Source organism: Salvelinus fontinalis, unplaced genomic scaffold, assembly GCF_029448725.1.
Source record: "Salvelinus fontinalis isolate EN_2023a unplaced genomic scaffold, ASM2944872v1 scaffold_0535, whole genome shotgun sequence".
Lineage (NCBI taxonomy): Eukaryota > Metazoa > Chordata > Actinopteri > Salmoniformes > Salmonidae > Salvelinus > Salvelinus fontinalis.
Window position 1 is genome coordinate 115,322 of NW_026600744.1, and position 17,372 is coordinate 132,693.

General features: G+C 43.7%; 1 protein-coding gene across 1 annotated transcript in view; it reads left to right on the plus strand.

The window, feature by feature from the left end:
• Positions 1–17,096, plus strand: part of LOC129846420 (protein eyes shut homolog) — a gene marked incomplete at its 3' end in the record, with an annotated part of 30,931 nt that extends 13,835 nt beyond the window's left edge. Inside the window, exons 3-9 of the mRNA XM_055914348.1 lie at positions 280–402; positions 2,838–2,951; positions 4,525–4,758; positions 5,367–5,489; positions 8,846–8,959; positions 15,961–16,074; positions 16,983–17,096. Coding sequence (XP_055770323.1) covers positions 280–402; positions 2,838–2,951; positions 4,525–4,758; positions 5,367–5,489; positions 8,846–8,959; positions 15,961–16,074; positions 16,983–17,096 — 936 coding nt within the window. The remainder of the gene's footprint in view (positions 1–279; positions 403–2,837; positions 2,952–4,524; positions 4,759–5,366; positions 5,490–8,845; positions 8,960–15,960; positions 16,075–16,982) is intronic.
• Between the last annotated feature and the right edge of the window lie 276 nt (positions 17,097–17,372).

The window sequence follows — 17,372 nt, forward strand, 5'->3', positions numbered from 1 at the left end:
CTGTATGTGTTAGTGAGATGTCATCTCCTACTGTATGTCATAGTGAGATGTTATCTCCTACTGTATGTGATAGTGAGATGTTATCACCTACTGTATGTGTTAGTGAGATGTTATCTCCTACTGTATGTGATAGTGAGATGTTATCACCTACTGTATGTGTTAGTGAGATGTTATCACCTACTGTATGTGTTAGTGAGATGTCATCTCCTACTGTATGTGTTAGTGTGATGTTATCTCCTACTGTATGTGATAGTGAGATGTCATCTCCTCCTGATATAGGGTTTGAGGGGCTGAACTGTGAAATCAACTATGATGAATGTGTCTATGGATTCTGCGCCAACAATTCCACATGTGTTGACCTGGTTGCCGACTATGGATGCATCTGCCCAGTGGGGTTTGTTGGTAAGAGATGAATGTTATCATTCTTATTAAATCATAAATAATCTATGTCCGGTAAACCGTCCCTCACTGCATATGGTCTGTAATAACCACACATGTCTTCAGTATTCTGATCATGTCTGTGGGTTAAAAAACAGCACTTTAAATCAACCCGTCAACCTAATGGTGATAATATTTGAGGAGTAGAGGCCTAAAGATTGTCAGAGTTGTCACTGTAAGCTGTTTGCTAATTTACTGACTCAAGAGCATATTAACTGGAAGTGCATAGAAGGGGATTAGAGATCAGTCCTGGGTTCAAATACCATTTGAAATCGTTTCACACACACGTTGTCTATTCTTGATTGAGCGTCCCTGGCTTAACAGACCAATAGAATAGTCCTAAACTGTAAATCCCGCCCATCTGACTTTTTTTCTCTAGTCTGCCTGGAGTGCCAAGTATTTTAAATATTTCAAATACTTTTTGAACCCAGGTCTGTTAGAGCCATCTTTATTCCTGCTCCCGAGGGGGAGACTAGAGAGTAAAGGGCCTCAGACTAAGATGTTAATACTCTTACAATCCTGTGTGGAGTACGGAGGATCTCTGACGGACATATACCAGACCCCAACACTTACACTACATCTAGTTCGTGTTTACTCTGCAGTTTTATTATTAGACGTATGTACAGGATACACATGGTATACACCGTCCAATGAAATGCTTACTAGCAGGTTCCTTCTGGACAACGCAACAACAATAAGAAATAATATAAGATAAGAATATGAACGTAAAGTAAATGGCTCAGTAGAATAAAAAAACAAACATTTTTAGCATAAGTATAATACAGGAAGGCACAATTTATAGTCCAATATTTACACGTTTTGGTGGGCAAGTGGTTAAATTGTGCAGTATTTAGCAGTCTGGTAGCAGCAATTGAGTGCATGTGTGCTGAGGTGTGGAGAGTCAGTGCAGGTTGTATTCTAAAAAATATATTGTAAAAATGTTAATAATGGGATTTTTTTACCAACAATTTCAATGTCAGAAAAATCCCTGATGTTTCAAGTAGATGTCTTGAATGGGTGGGAACACGGCCCCAGTGATGTACTTGCGGATGTGGACGGAGCAATTTCCGTACAAGGCCATGATGCAAACGGTCAGGACGCTCTCGATGGTGCAGTGGTAGTATTTGGAGAGGACCCGGGGTGGCATGCAAAATGTATTTTGTCGCCACAAGAAGTAGAGCACTAACGCGCCCTCTTGACAAGAGTGGTGGTGTTGTTGGTCCATGTCAAGTCCTCGGTGATGTGGACGCAGAATAACTTAAAACTGCTGACTCTCTCTACTGCAGTCCTGTTTGATGTGGATCGGGACGTGTTCCCTCCTCTGCTTACTGAAGTCCACAATTATCTCCTTTTTTTCTCCTTATGTTGAGATAGAGTTTTTTGTCCTGGCACCACAATGCCAGTTCACTTACATCCTCCCAACAGGCTGACTCATCGCTGTTGGTTATCAGGCCTACAATCATTAAACTAAATGATGGTATTGGTGTTGTGCAAAGCCACACAGTCGTGGGTGAACAGGGAGTACAACAGAGGGCCCCTGGAGTGACCTCTGTGTTAAGAGTCAGTGTGGAAGAGGTGTTGTTGCCAATCCTCCTGGCCTGTGGTCTGCCCGTCAGGAAGTCCAGGACCCAGTTACAGAGGGTGGTCTCCAGACCCAGGGCTCTGAGCTTGTTGTCGAGCCTGGAAGGAACAATAGTGTTGAATGCTGAACTGTAGTCAATGAACAGCATTCTCACATAGGTGTTCCTGTTGTTCAGATGTGTTAGAGCTGTTTGAATAGCGATGGAAATGGCATCTTAAATGGATCTGTTGGAGCGGTAGGCACATTGGAATGGGTTCAGTGTGCCTGGTATGCTGGCCTTGACGTGGGCCATGACCAACCTCTCAAAGCTGTTTTTCTGGGCACTGGGGCGATGGTGGTCTCCTTGTAGCAAGTGGCCGAAGTGGGTGCGGGGACGGTGTTGTCACAGATGTTTGTGTACACATGGTCCAGGATGTTGTTTCCTCTCGTGGGGCAAGATACATATTGATGATATTTTGGAATAACTTTGTTTAAAATCTCACGCGACAGTAAAGCTGTGATAATAACACATGAATTCAGCTTCATTTCAAATGAACACATACTGTACACTCTTCTCCCTGAGACGGAGACAGTCGACTACATATTTGACATTCAAACCTTTACATTCAGCTAATTTTCAAATGAGCAGATACACAGTACTGCAGTCATTTAGTCTCCCCTCCCTGTGATGTAAATGGCAGAATGTAGACAGCAGATACACAGTACTGCAGTCATTTAGTCTCCATGAATACTGTCAGAATACTGATGGGATATTGGTTGTGCACAGTGGTTTTATTGTATTTGTCCTTCTGAAAATGTTTTTGTTTGACTTTTCAAGGTAAAAACTGCTCTACACCTGTTATTGAATGTGCGTCAGGGGATAGAACAAAATGCAAAAATGGTGGCACCTGTTATATCTTTGCCGGAGTGGTTCACTGCACTTGTCCACCAGGTAAAGTCTGTCTCCTTATCATATACTGTAAACTACAGGTTACTCTGAGAAACAAGGTCCTACCTAGAACCAGAAATGCTGCTGACTGGCCCCTGTAGAAATCCTTCTGGTTCTTTTTTAAAACCCTTTCTTCAGAAGGACTTCCTTTGTTCCATCTACAACCTCGTATCCCTCTAACCCATTAGAACCATTTTCTCTGAAGTAGGTACCAAAAGACCTGCATCTGGGTGATTTAATCCTGTTGATATATCGTTATCTGGCTCTGCTGAAGTTACATTAAACCACAAAACACCTAGTTTAAAATGTCCTGCAACAGCGTGGTCAAATTAAGATCTTATATCTGAAATCCATTGAAGTCAAATTAGTATTATGCCTCCATCTTTGTACACAATCATTGTTAAGCAATTTATTCATTAAGACCCTCCGGTTGTTTTTGTTGTTTATTCTACAATAATCCCTTTTTTTAAATCGGTAGTAAAAGGCTGCGTCCTAAATGGCCCCATGTGGCTCTGGTCAAAAGTAGTCTAGGGAATAGGGTGTCATTTGGGACGCCGGCAAAGAGGCTATGTTATTGTTATTGATTACTCTGTGTGCACTCTGTTATTACCAAACCAAACCTAATTTAAATAACATCCACTGGATCATAATAGAGAGTAGTCGACCAAAGCTATGCATTACTTGAATGAGTGTCTAATTATAATTGTAGGAAAACACAAACACCCCTCAATACCTAAATGTAGGTTGGTGGTTGGACTATATTTACAAATCCTATTTCCTAGTTTTTCCACTGTCTAAGGGCCTATATTTCCTAGTGTTTCCACTGTCTAAGGGCCTCTATTTCCTAGTATTTCCACTGTCTAAGGGCCCCTATCAAATCCTATTTCCTAGTACAGAATTTCCACTGTCTGATGGTCTCTATCAAATCCTATTTCCACTGTCTAAGGCACTCTATCAAATCCTATTTCCACTGTCTAAGTGTCTCTATCAAATCCTATTTCCACTGTCTAAGGGCCCCTATCAAATCCTATTTCCACTGTCTGATGGTCTCTATCAAATCCTATTTCCACTGTCTGAGGGCCCCTATCAAATCCTATTTCCTAGTACAGAATTTCCACTGTCTGAGGGACTCTATCAAATCCTATTTCCACTGTCTGATGGTCTCTATCAAATCCTATTTCCACTGTCTAAGGGACTCTATCAAATCCTATTTCCACTGTCTAAGGGTCTCTATTAAATCCCATTGCCACTGTCTAAGGGTCTCTATCAAATCCTATTTCCACTGTCTGAGGGTCTCTATCAAATCCTATTTCCACTGTCTAAGGGACCCTATCAAATCCTATTTCCTAGTATTTACACTGCCTAAGGGCCTCTATCTAACTAAGAAAAACATAACATATGTAAAGAAGAAATCATAAAAGAAAAACGTCTTACAATGACAGGATCATGTTGAGAAATGACAATCCAAGCCTCTGTGTCAGAAGGGGTGTGGGTAGAAGAATAGAACACAGAACACAGCTGCTATTCAACACACAGACATCAATCAGCTCTTTGATCCAAACCCCAATGCATACAGGATGGGGAGCCGATGACTGCTCTGCACCCGTGAACCAGTGTGTGTTGAATCCCTGTGACCCGGAGGGGACCCTGTTCTGTGAAGAGCTGCCGAACGGCTTCAAATGCGTCTGCCAACACGGGTACATGGGGCGGCTGTGCAAAATCCCCATAGGTCACTGCGTCGATGGGCTGTGTCATCACGGATCAAAGTGTGTGGATCTACCGAGAGGATTCAAGTGCCATTGTTTACCCGGTAAGCTAATCACCAGGAACAAAGAAACAGGGCATGTGATTTTAATGGGGTGTTTGTGCGTGCTTGGCCTGTGCGTTGCCCTGTAAGACATTGGCTCCTAGTTACTGAAACCTGTGGTAATGTTTATATTTATTTCAGGGTCTTGTCCCTGCATTTAGGATGACTGAATACTAAAATGAGAAATATGAATGCAGTGTTTCCTAAACCTCTCCTCCAGTACCTCCGGCTGCCCCACTTATTTCCTACTGAAATAAGAACACCTGATTGAATTGATAACATTAGTAGTTGACCAATTGAATCAGGTGTGTTAGTGAGTCAAGTTAACCAGTTGATGGGAGCCAATAACAAGGTGTGTTATTATGTTAACCATTTCATCAGAGCCAATGAAAAGTTTTGTTAGTGGGTTAGGGAGCCAATAGCATCCCAGAGCGATGAGTAATGTTTGATAAAGAGGTGTTTGGAATTGGGATAAAGTCACTCTGTGAATTGCCAGTATAACATTCTTGGATTTTAACAAAAAAAAAAAAACATTCTTACGTTCTCAAAATGATTCCCTCATAATTCCAGCCCTTAATTCAGAGGGTCTCATTCGTCTCTTCTTCATTCAGGTTTAACGGGACAATTCTGCGAGGTGAACATAGATGACTGTGACGAGAAGCCGTGCGGTGTTCTAAGTATTTGCAAAGACACCGTCAACGGCTACAATTGTTTCTGTGCACCTGGATTCATTGGTGAGTAGCTACGTTATCAACAGGGGATGTCAGGGCAATTTCCCCTTTGCTCGTAATTCCATCGACGTTTGGTCTTTTGGTGTCAAAGACCTTGAGCCTCCATATGTAGGTTGGTATTGTTAAACACTTATTTACCTTCGAGATGGGATGTCATACAGCAGTTCCATTACACTCTTCTCTCAGTATCATTCAGTGCCTCTTCTCTCAGTATCGTACAGTTCCTCTTCTCTCAGTATCGTACAGTTCCTCTTCTCTCACTATCATTCAGTGCCTCTTCTCTCACTATCATTCAGTGCCTCTTCTCTCACTATCATTCAGTGCCTCTTCTCTCAGTATCATTCAGTTCCTCTTCTCTCAGTATCATTCAGTTCCTCTTCTCTCAGTATCATTCAGTTCCTCTTCTCTCAGTATCATTCAGTTCCTCTTCTCTCAGTATCATTCAGTTCCTCTTCTCTCAGTATCGTTCAGTTCCTCTTCTCTCAGTATCATTCAGTTCCTCTTCTCTCAGTATCATTCAGTTCCTCTTCTCTCAGTATCATTCAGTTCCTCTTCTCTCAGTATCATTCAGTTCCTCTTCTCTCAGTATCGTACAGTTCCTCTTCTCTCAGTATCATTCAGTTCCTCTTCTCTCAGTATCATTCAGTTCCTCTTCTCTCCGTATCATTCAGTTCCTCTTCTCTCAGTATCGTTCAGTTCCTCTTCTCTCAGTATCATTCAGTTCCTCTTCTCTCAGTATCATTCAGTTCCTCTTCTCTCCGTATCATTCAGTTCCTCTTCTCTCAGTATCATTCAGTGCCTCTTCTCTCAGTATCGTTCAGTTCCTCTTCTCTCAGTATCATTCAGTTCCTCTTCTCTCAGTATCGTTCAGTTCCTCTTCTCTCAGTATCGTACAGTTCCTCTTCTCTCAGTATCATTCAGTTCCTCTTCTCTCAGTATCGTACAGTTCCTCTTCTCTCAGTATCGTACAGTTCCTCTTCTCTCAGTATCGTTCAGTTCCTCTTCTCTCAGTATCGTACAGTTCCTCTTCTCTCAGTATCGTACAGTTCCTCTTCTCTCAGTATCATTCAGTTCCTCTTCTCTCAGTATCATTCAGTTCCTCTTCTCTCAGTATCGTACAGTTCCTCTTCTCTCAGTATCATTCAGTTCCTCTTCTCTCAGTATCGTTCAGTTCCTCTTCTCTCAGTATCGTACAGTTCCTCTTCTCTCAGTATCATTCAGTTCCTCTTCTCTCAGTATCATTCAGTTCCTCTTCTCTCAGTATCATTCAGTTCCTCTTCTCTCAGTATCATTCAGTTCCTCTTCTCTCAGTATCATTCAGTTCCTCTTCTCTCAGTATCGTACAGTTCCTCTTCTCTCAGTATCGTTCAGTTCCTCTTCTCTCAGTATCGTACAGTTCCTCTTCTCTCAGTATCGTTCAGTTCCTCTTCTCTCAGTATCGTACAGTTCCTCTTCTCTCAGTATCGTACAGTTCCTCTTCTCTCAGTATCATTCAGTTCCTCTTCTCTCAGTATCGTACAGTTCCATAACACACTTCTCTTTGACACGGCACATGTCCCCCCTACCTCTCTCCACTTCCACTTCCCCCTACCTATCCTCCCTTCCTCTCCCCGTTCTTCTCCTCATTCCTTAAGGAAGCTTATTTTATTAAAGGGGGCCTGTTATTATGTGTCAATGTGTATGTCTGCGTGGAGTGTGTGTGTGAGTGAGTGTGTCTGTGTGTGTGCAGAGTGTGTGCGTGCGTCGGTATGTACAGTCGTGGCAAAGTTTTGAGAATGACACAAATATTAATTTCCACAAAGTTTGCTGCTTCAGTGTCTTTAGATGTTTCTATTGAATACTGAAGTATAATTACAAGCATTTCATAAGTGTCAAAGGCTTTTATTGACAATTACATGAAGTTGATGCAAAGAGTCAATATTGGCAGTGTTGACCCTTCTTTTTCAAGACCTCTGCAATCTGCCCTGGCATGCTGTCAATTAACTTCTGGGCCACATCCTGACTGATGGCAGCCCATTCTTGCATAATCAATGCTTGGAGTTTGTCCGAATTTGTGGGTTTTTGTTTGTCCACCTGCCTCTTGAGGATTGACCACAAATTCTCAATGGGATTAAGGTCTGGAGAGTTTCCTGGCCATGGACCCAAAATATTGATGTTTTGTTTCCCGAGCCACTTAGTTATCACTTTTGCCTTATGGCAAGGTGCTCCATCATGCTGGAAAAGGCATTGTTCGTTACCAACCTGTTCCTGGATGGTTGGGAGAAGTTGCTTTCTGAGGATGTGTTGGTACCATTCTTTATTCATGGCTGTGTTCTTAGGCAAAATTTTGAGTGAGCCCACTCCCTTGGCTGAGAAGCAACCCCACACATGAATGGTCTCAGGATGCTTTACTGTTGGCATGACACAGGATTGATGGTAGCGCTCACCTTGTCTTCTCCGGACAAGCTTTTTTTCCGGATGCCCCAAACAATCGGAAAGGGGATTCATCAGAGAAAATGACTTTACCCCAGTCCTCAGCAGTCCAATCCCTGTACCTTTTGCAGAATATCAGTCTGTCCCTGATGTTTTTCCTGGAGAGAAGTGGCTTCTTTGCTGCCCTTCTTGACACCAGGCCATCCTCCTAAAGTCTTCGACTCACTGTGCATGCAGATGCACTCACACCTGCCTGCTGCCATTCCTGAGCAAGCTCAGTACTGGTAGTGCCCCGATCCCGCAGCTGAATCAACTTTAGGAGACGGTCCTGGCGCTTGCTGGACTTTCTTGGGTGCCCTGAAGCCTTCTTCACAACAATTGAACCGCTCTCCTTGAAGTTCTTGATGATCCGATAAATGGTTGATTTAGGTGTAATCTTACTGGCAGCAATATCCTTGCATGTGAAGCCCTTTTTGCGCAAAGCAATGATGACGGCACGTGTTTCCTTGCAGGTAACCATGGCTGACAGAGGAGGAACAATGATTCCAAGCACCACCCTCCTTTTGAAGCTTCCAGTCTGTTATTTGAAACTCATTCAGCATGACAGAGTGATCTCCAGCCTTGTCCTCGTCAACACTCACACCTGTGTTAACGAGAGAATCACTGACATGATGTCAGCTGGTCCTTTTGTGGCAGGGCTGAAATGCAGTGGAAATGTTTTTTGGGGATTCAGTTAATTTGCATGGCAAAGAGGGACGTTGCAATTAATTGTAATTCATCTGATCACTCTTCATAACATTCTGGAGTATATGCAAATTGCCAACATACAAACTGAGGCAGCAGACTTTGTGAAAATTAATATTTGTGTCATTCTCAAAACTTTTGGCCACGACTGTAGACTATGCATGTGTTGACCTTCATGCAGTGAACCTCTCCTGTCTTTCCAGGTTATAACTGTGAGGTGGAGGTAAACGAGTGTCTGAGCCAGCCCTGCCACAACGGAGCTTCCTGCTCTGATGAGCTCAACGCATTCAGCTGCTTATGCCCAATCGGAGTCACAGGTACACACACACCACACAACTCACACCACACACACACACACACCACAACACAACACAACACACACACACACACTCACACCACACAACTCACACCACACAACTCACACCACACAACTCACACAACACACACCACACAACTCACACACACACCACACAACTCACACACACACAACACACACACCACACACACACCACACACACGTACATTTGTGCTCTACCCCTTATGGTTGTTGTCATGACAAACATATAATATGTGACATCACAGGACGTTGACTGTAGGAGTTGACAAGGCAGCACAAATAGATCTGGGACCAAAACATCATCAATACTTAAACCCCTTATAAATCATTTTAAATACCTTATCTTAAAGTATGTTTCTAAGATGTAAGATATAGAACAGGGCTCTCCAACCCTGTTCTTGGAGAGAAGCCCTCCTGTAGGTTTTCACTCCAACCCTGTTCCTGGAGAGATACCCTCCTGTAGGTTTTAACTCCAAACCTGTTCCTGGAGAGATACCCTCCTGTAGGTTTACACTCCAAACCTGTTCCTGGAGAGAAACCCTCCTGTAGGTTTTAACTCCAACCCTGTTCCTGGAGAGAAACCCTCCTGTAGGTTTTAACTCCAAACCTGTTCCTGGAGAGAAACCCTCCTGTAGGTTTTAACTCCAACCCTGTTCCTGGAGAGAAACCCTCCTGTAGGTTTTAACTCCAAACCTGTTCCTGGAGAGAAACCCTCCTGTAGGTTTACACTCCAAACCTGTTCCTGGAGAGAAACCCTCCTGTAGGTTTTAACTCCAAACCTGTTCCTGGAGAGAAACCCTCCTGTAGGTTTTAACTCAAACCCTGTTCCTGGTGAGATACCCTCCTGTAGGTTAAATCCAACCCTGTTCCTGGAGAGAAACCCTCCTGTAGGTTTTAACTCCAACCCTGTTCCTGGAGAGAAACCCTCCTGTAGGTTAACTCCAACCCTGTTCCTGGAGAGAAACCCTCCTGTAGGTTTTCCCTCCAACCCTGTTCCTGGAGAGAGACCCTCCTGTAGGTTTTAACTCCAACCCTGTTCCTGGAGAGATACCCTCCTGTAGGTTTTAACTCCAACCCTGTTCCTGGAGAGATACTTTATGACAAAAAAATACGTATAACGTTTGTCTCTAAATTAACTAACATATTCCTCTCAATTGTACATTTTTTGCTTGACTCGTTATGACATTATAACAACTTACATCTGGTTCCACCGTAACGTTTTGTCAGCCATCTTTGTTGAAGAACGACACAAGGCAAGGGTGGCTCGCGTCAAAATTCGTCATTTGAACCACTCGATATGATTGGTAATATAAAAACCTTGGGACCCAAATGCAAAATGAGTGCAATGAAGCCGTGTCTGAAGCAATGAAGCTGTGACGCTGGGTACCTCTATGTCCCGCGAGGCAAGTTTGCAACTTTTAAAGGAGGAACCACTGTACCCTCCTTTGGGAGGCTGTATATGATGTAATGCACTATGTACAGTTGAAGTCTTAAGTTTTACATCCACTTAGTTTGGAGTCATTAAAACTCGTTTTTCAACCACTACACACATTTCTTGTTAACAAACTATAGTTTTGGCAAGTCGGTTAGGACATCTACTTTGTGCATGACACAAGTAATTTTTCCAAAAATTGTTTACAGACAGATTATTTCACATATAATTCACTGTATCACAATTCCAGTGCGTCAGAAGATTTTATACACTAAGTTGACTGTGCCTTTAAACAGCTTGGAAAATTCCAGAAAATTATGTCATGGCTTTAGAAGCTTCTGATAAGCTAATTGAAATAATTTGAGTCAATTGGAGGTATACCTGTGGATAAATTTCAAGGCCTACCTTCAAACTCAGTGCCACTTTGCTTGACATCATGGGAAAATCAAAAGAAATCAGCCAAGACCTCAGAAAAGATTTGTAGACCTCCACAAGTCTGGTTCAACCTCAGGAGCAATTTCCAAACGCCTGAAGGTACCACTTTCATCTGTACAAACAATAGTACGCAAGTACAAACACCATGGGACCACGCAGCAAATCAAATCAAATTTTATTTGTCACATACACATGGTTAGCAGATGTTAATGCGAGCGTAGCGAAATGCTTGTGCTTCTAGTTCCGACAATGCAGTAATTGGTTTCTCTAATGATTGCCTCGCCTGGTTCACCAACTACTTCTCTGATCGAGTTCAGTGTGTCAAATCGGAGGGTCTGTTGTCCGGGCCTCTGGCAGTCTCTATGGGGGTGCCACAGGGTTCAATTCTTGGACCGACTCTCTTCTCTGTTTACATCAATGATGTCGCTCTTGCTGCTGGTGATTCTCTGATCCACCTCTACGCAGACGACACTATTCTGTATACTTCTGGCCCTTCTTTTGACACTGTGTTAACAACCCTCCAGGCGAGCTTCAATGCCATACAACTCTCCTTCCGTGGCCTCCAACTGCTCTTAAATACAAGTAAAACCAAATGCATGCTCTTCAACTGATCGCTGCCTGCTCCTGCCCGCCTGTCCAACATCACTACTTTGGACGGCTCTGACTTAGAATATGTGGACAACTACAAATACCTAGGTGTCTGGTTAGACTGTAAACTCTCCTTCCAGACTCACATCAAACATCTCCAATCCAAAGTCAAATCTAGAATTGGCTTCCTATTCCGCAACAAAGCATCCTTTACTCATGCTGCCAAACATACCCTTGTAAAACTGACCATCCTACCAATCCTCGACTTCGGTGATGTCATTTACAAAATAGCCTCCAAAACCCTACTCAATAAATTGGATGCAGTCTATCACAGTGCCATCCGTTTTGTCACCAAAGCCCCATATACTACCCACCACTGCGACCTGTACACTCTCGTTGGCTGGCCCTCGCTTCATACTCGTCGCCAAACCCACTGGTTCCAGGTCATCTACAAGACCCTGCTAGTTAAAGTCCCCCCTTATCTCAGCTCGCTGGTCACCATAGCAGCACCTACCTGTAGCACGCGCTCCAGCAGGTATATCTCTCTAGTCACCCCCAAAACCAATTCTTCCTTTGGACGCCTCTCCTTCCAGTTCTCTGCTGCCAATGACTGGAACGAACTACAAAAATCTCTGAAACTGGAAACACCTATCTCCCTCACTAGCTTTAAGCACCAGCTGTCAGAGCAGCTCATAGATTACTGCACCTGTACATAACCCATCTACAATTTAGCCCAAACAACTACCTCTTTACCTACTGTATTTATTTATTAATTTATTTTGCTCCTTTGCACCCCATTATTTCTGTCTCTACTTTGCACTTTCTTCCACTGCAAACCAACCATTCCAGTGTTTTTTTTAGTTTTTATTTTACTTGCTGTGTTGTACTCACTTCGCCTCCATGGCCTTTTTATATTTTTATTTATTTATACATATATCTGTTTGCCTTCACCTCCCTTATCTCACCTCACTTGCTCACATTGTATATAGACTTATTTTTTTCACTGTATTATTGACTATATGTTTGTTTTACTCCATGTGTAACTATGTGTTGTTGTATGTGTCGAACTGCTTTGCTTTATCTTGGCCAGGTCGCAATTGTAAATGAGAACGTGTTCTCAATTTGCCTACCTGGTTAAATAAAGGTTAAATAAAATAAATAAATAAAAAATAACCAACAAGTAATCTAACCTAACAATTCCACAACTACTACCTTATACACACAAGTGTAAAGGGATAAAGAATATGTACATAAAGATATATGAATGAGTGATGGTACAGAACGGCATAGGCAAGATGCAGTAGATGGTATAGAGTACAGTATATACATATGAGATGAGTAATGTAGGGTATGTAAACATTATATTAAGTGGCATTGTTTAAAGTGGCTAGTGGTAAATTTTTACATAATTTCCATCAATTCCCATTATTAAAGTGGCTGGAGTTGAGTCAGTATGTTGGCAGCGGCCACTAAATGTTAGTGGTGGCTGTTTAACAGTCTGATGGCCTTGAGATAGAAGCTGTTTTTCAGTCTCTCGGTTCCTGATTTGATGCACCTGTACTGACCTCGCCTTCTGGATGATAGCGGGGTGAACAGGCAGTGGCTTGGGTGGTTGTTGTCCTTGATGATCTTTATGGCCTTCCTGTGACATCGGGTGGTGTAGGTGTCCTGGAGGGCAGGTAGTTTGCCCCCGGTGATGCGTTGTGCAGACCTCACTACCCTCTGGAGAGCCTTACGGTTGTGGGCGGAGCAGTTGCCGTACCAGGCGGTAATACAGCCCGACAGGATGCTCTCGATTGTGCATCTGTAAAAGTTTGTGAGTGCTTTTGGTGACAAGCCGAATTTCTTCAGCCTCCTGAGGTTGAAGAGGCGCTGCTGCGCCTTCTTCACAACGCTGTCTGTGTGGGTGGACCAATTCAGTTTGTCCGTGATGTGTACACCGAGGAATTTAAAACTTTCCACCTTCTCCACTACTGTCCCATCGATGTGGATAGGGGGGTGCTCCCTCTGCTGTTTCCTGAAGTCCACAATCATCTCCTTTGTTTTGTTGACGTGAGTGTGAGGTTATTTTCCTGACACCACACTCCGAGGGCCCTCACCTCCTCCCTGTAGGCCGTCTCGTCGTTGTTGGTAATCAAGCCTACCACTGTAGCGTCGTCCGCAAACTTGATGATTGAGTTGGAGGCGTGCATGGCCACGCAGTCGTGGGTGAACAGGGAGTACAGGAGAGGGCTCAGAACGCACCCTTGTGGGGCCCCATTGTTGAGGATCAGCGGGGTGGAGATGTTGTTACCTACCCTCACCACCTGGGGGCGGCCCGTCAGGAAGTCCAGGACCCAGTTGCACAGGGCGGTGTCGAGACCCAGGGTCTCGAGCTTGATGACGAGTTTGGAGGGTACTATGGTGTTAAATGCTGAGCTGTAGTCGATGAACAGCATTCTCACATAGGTATTCCTCTTGTCCAGATGGGTTAGGGCAGTGTGCAGTGTGGTTGCGATTGCGTCGTCTGTGGACCTATTGGGTCGGTAAGCAAATTGGAGTGGGTCTAGGGTGTCCGGTAGGGTGGAGGTGATATGGTCCTTGAATAGTCTCTCAATGCACTTCATGATGACGGAAGTGAGAGCTATGGGGCGGTAGTCGTTTAGCTCAGTTACCTTAGCTTTCTTGGGAACAGGAACCAATGGTGGCTCTCTTGAAGCATGTGGGAACAGCAGACTGGGATAAGGATTGATTGAATATGTCCGTAAACACACCAGCCAGCTGGTCTGCGCATGCTCTGAGGACGCGGCTTGAAATGCCGTCTGGGCCTGCAGCCCTGCGAGGGTTAACACGTTTAAATGTTTTACTCACCTCGGCTGCAGTGAAGGAGAGCCCGCAGGTTTTGGTAGCGGGCCGTGTCAGTGGCACTGTATTGTCCTCAAAGCGAGCAAAAAAGTTATTTAGCCTGTCTGGGAGCAAGACATCCTGGTCCGCGACGGGGCTGGTTTTCTTTTTGTAATCCGTGATTGACTGTAGACCCTGCCACATCATACCACTCAGGAAGGAGACACATTCTGTCTTCTAGAGATGAAAGTACTTTGCTGCAAAAAGTGCAAATAAATCCCAGGACAACAGCAAAGGACCTTGTGAAGATGCTGTAGGAAACAGGTACAAAAGTATCTATGTCCACAGTAAAACGACTCCTATCTCGACATAACCTTTAAGGACACTCAGCAAGGAAAGAGCCACTGCTCCAAAACCGCCATTAAAAAAAACAGACTGCTGTTTGCAACTGCACATGTGGACAAAGATCGTACTTTTTGGAGAAATGTCCTCTGGTCTGATGAAACATAAAAAGAACTGTTTGGCCATAATGACCATCGTTATGTTTGGAGGAAAAAGTGGGATGCTTGCAAGCTGAAGAACAACATCCCAACCGTGAAGCATGGGGATGGCAGCATCAAGTTGTGAGGGTGCTTTGCTGCAGGAGGGACTGGTGCACTTCACAAAATAGATGGCATCATGAGGCAGGAACATTATGTGGATATATTGAAGCAACATCTCAAGACATCAGTCAGGAAGTTATAGCTTGGTCACAAAGGGGTCTTCGAAATGGACATGACCCCAAGCATACTTCCAAAGTTGTGGCAAAATGTCTTAAGGACAACAAAGTCAAGGTATTGGAGTGGCCATCACAAAGCCCTGACCTCAATCCTATTGAAAATTTGTGGGCAGAACTGAAAATGCGTGTGCCGAGCAAGGAGGCCTAAACACCTGACTTAGTTACACCAGCTCTGTCAGGAGGAATGGGCCAAAATTCACCCAACTTATTGTGGGAACACAACACTAGTTGTGATCACGTAGCAGTTCAATAACAGAAACACCACCAACACCTTTGTTGAGGTCTGTTTTACGACGTGAAGTCAAGCAAAGTAAATTAAAGCAATATAACTTGACAGCCTATAGCAATCCACTGTGTAATTAGCTATGCTAATATTCCTATATGCATGTAAATTAATGCTGTCCTGTGCGAGAGGTGTACAACCATTATAACTATGTCAATGTTCATTATGTTCAATACACTGGGCCTGCGTCTCAAATGGCACCCTATTCCCTTATAGTGCATTATGTTTGACCAGAGACCCGGTAAGCTTATCACTGCTCTGGTTAAAGTAGTGCACTATAAGGGAATAGGGTGCCATTTGGGACTGTGCTGGGTCATGTAAGGTCATATTGAAAACATAAGGGATCATTTATCCAATGTCAGACGAGAGGTCTCTCTATTTCTCAGTTCATTTCAATCTGAATTGTTAGGAAATTGTCTGAGTTAACTTGATGAATATATGCAAATCAAGGGATCCATATTTTAGTAACCCGTCTTGAACTGAGTTTCTCTCTTTTAGTTTTAGTTCAGAAGGTGGATAGCTCGGAGGCTTTTAAGATTTCACTTGAAAAGGCGATTCTTTTTAACACTTGGTTTATAATTGGTAGGAATGGGAATGTTCATGAAACTGTTCCTATCTCTTTCATTTTGTCTTTCCCTACAGGTGACTACTGTGAAATCAACATTGATGAGTGTCTGTCAGGGCCATGCCGACACAATAGCACGTGTTTGGACCTGGCCAATGGCTATGAATGTGTCTGTCAACCCGGCTTTACTGGTCAGTGTATCTAACTTACTGAATTTTACTTCATTAGTGCATACTGAACTAAACAAGCATTGACAATATAACCTACTGAATATGAATCCTGTAGCTTTATCTTAGCAAACTATAGTAGGCTCTTCACTCTAATCCGCATTGCCATATTCGTGCTCTACCATAGCCTCACTGGTAGATGCTTCCAGTTTTCACCAAGAAAATCCTTCACACAGAAGTTTGTGTCTGTGGGCGGTATAGTCTACAAACAAAGATGTCTGTGGAGTTTGATTGTTTTCCAGTGTACGTCTTCAACAACGTGCTGCTTAGGTACACTGGCAACTACAGTCTGTGTTTTGAACTCTAGTGTTGCTAGGCAGCGGTGGAACAATAGAAATAGATTCCTATGGGTGGAACACCTATGGGTGGAACACCACCACCTAGATGAAATAGATCTGCCAACCCCGGGGGAGAAGAATGAGTAAAGTGATGTTTACATGCCTGTAGTCTGGACAAAGCACATCACACGTCGGCAGCGTCCCAAACGGCACCCTGTTCCCTACATAGTGCTGGACCCTGGTAGTGCGCCGTATAAGGAATAGGATACCATTTGGGATGCAGTCATTGTGGTGTTCTCTGACTAACTGATGAGGAGTGAAGACAGAAGATACACAGTTAGTTACTGTTCCATGATCTCATTAGATCCTGTTTCCTGTGTCCGACCGAAGAGGTTATTAACTGTCCTGGGATGCGTCCCAAATGGCACCTTGATCCCTTCATAGTGCACTGCTTTTGGACCCATATGCCTCTGGTCAAAAGTAGTGCACTTTATATGGAATAGGGTGCCATTTGGGACGCAGACCTGCTACTAGTCTCACTGACCCCTAAAAACATGACTGATTTATTTGTTTATGTTGTTGTTTGTATCAAAGGCGCTGGGTGTGAGTTCGACATTGACGAGTGTGCCTCTTCTCCCTGCAAGAACGGAGCCACTTGCATTGACCAGCCTGGCAATTACCACTGTCAGTGTGTGGCTCCATTCAAAGGTAATGAACACTGAGAGGGAGTGTGTGTGTGTGTATGTGTGTGTGTGTTCCTGCGTGCGTGTCACTGTGTGCATGTGTCTCCATTTGAAAGGTAATGCACACTGAGGGAATGGGGACGATCACCAAAGTTAATTAACCTCCCTGAGCGTCCCTCTCTCACCTGCCTGAACTCATTCTGCTGCAGTCTTCAGCGACATTAGTAAGGCTTCATTCTCTGGTTGTGGCGATGCTCGACAAAGAAGATGAAACCCATTGCTAATCTTCCAGGTGGTGTAT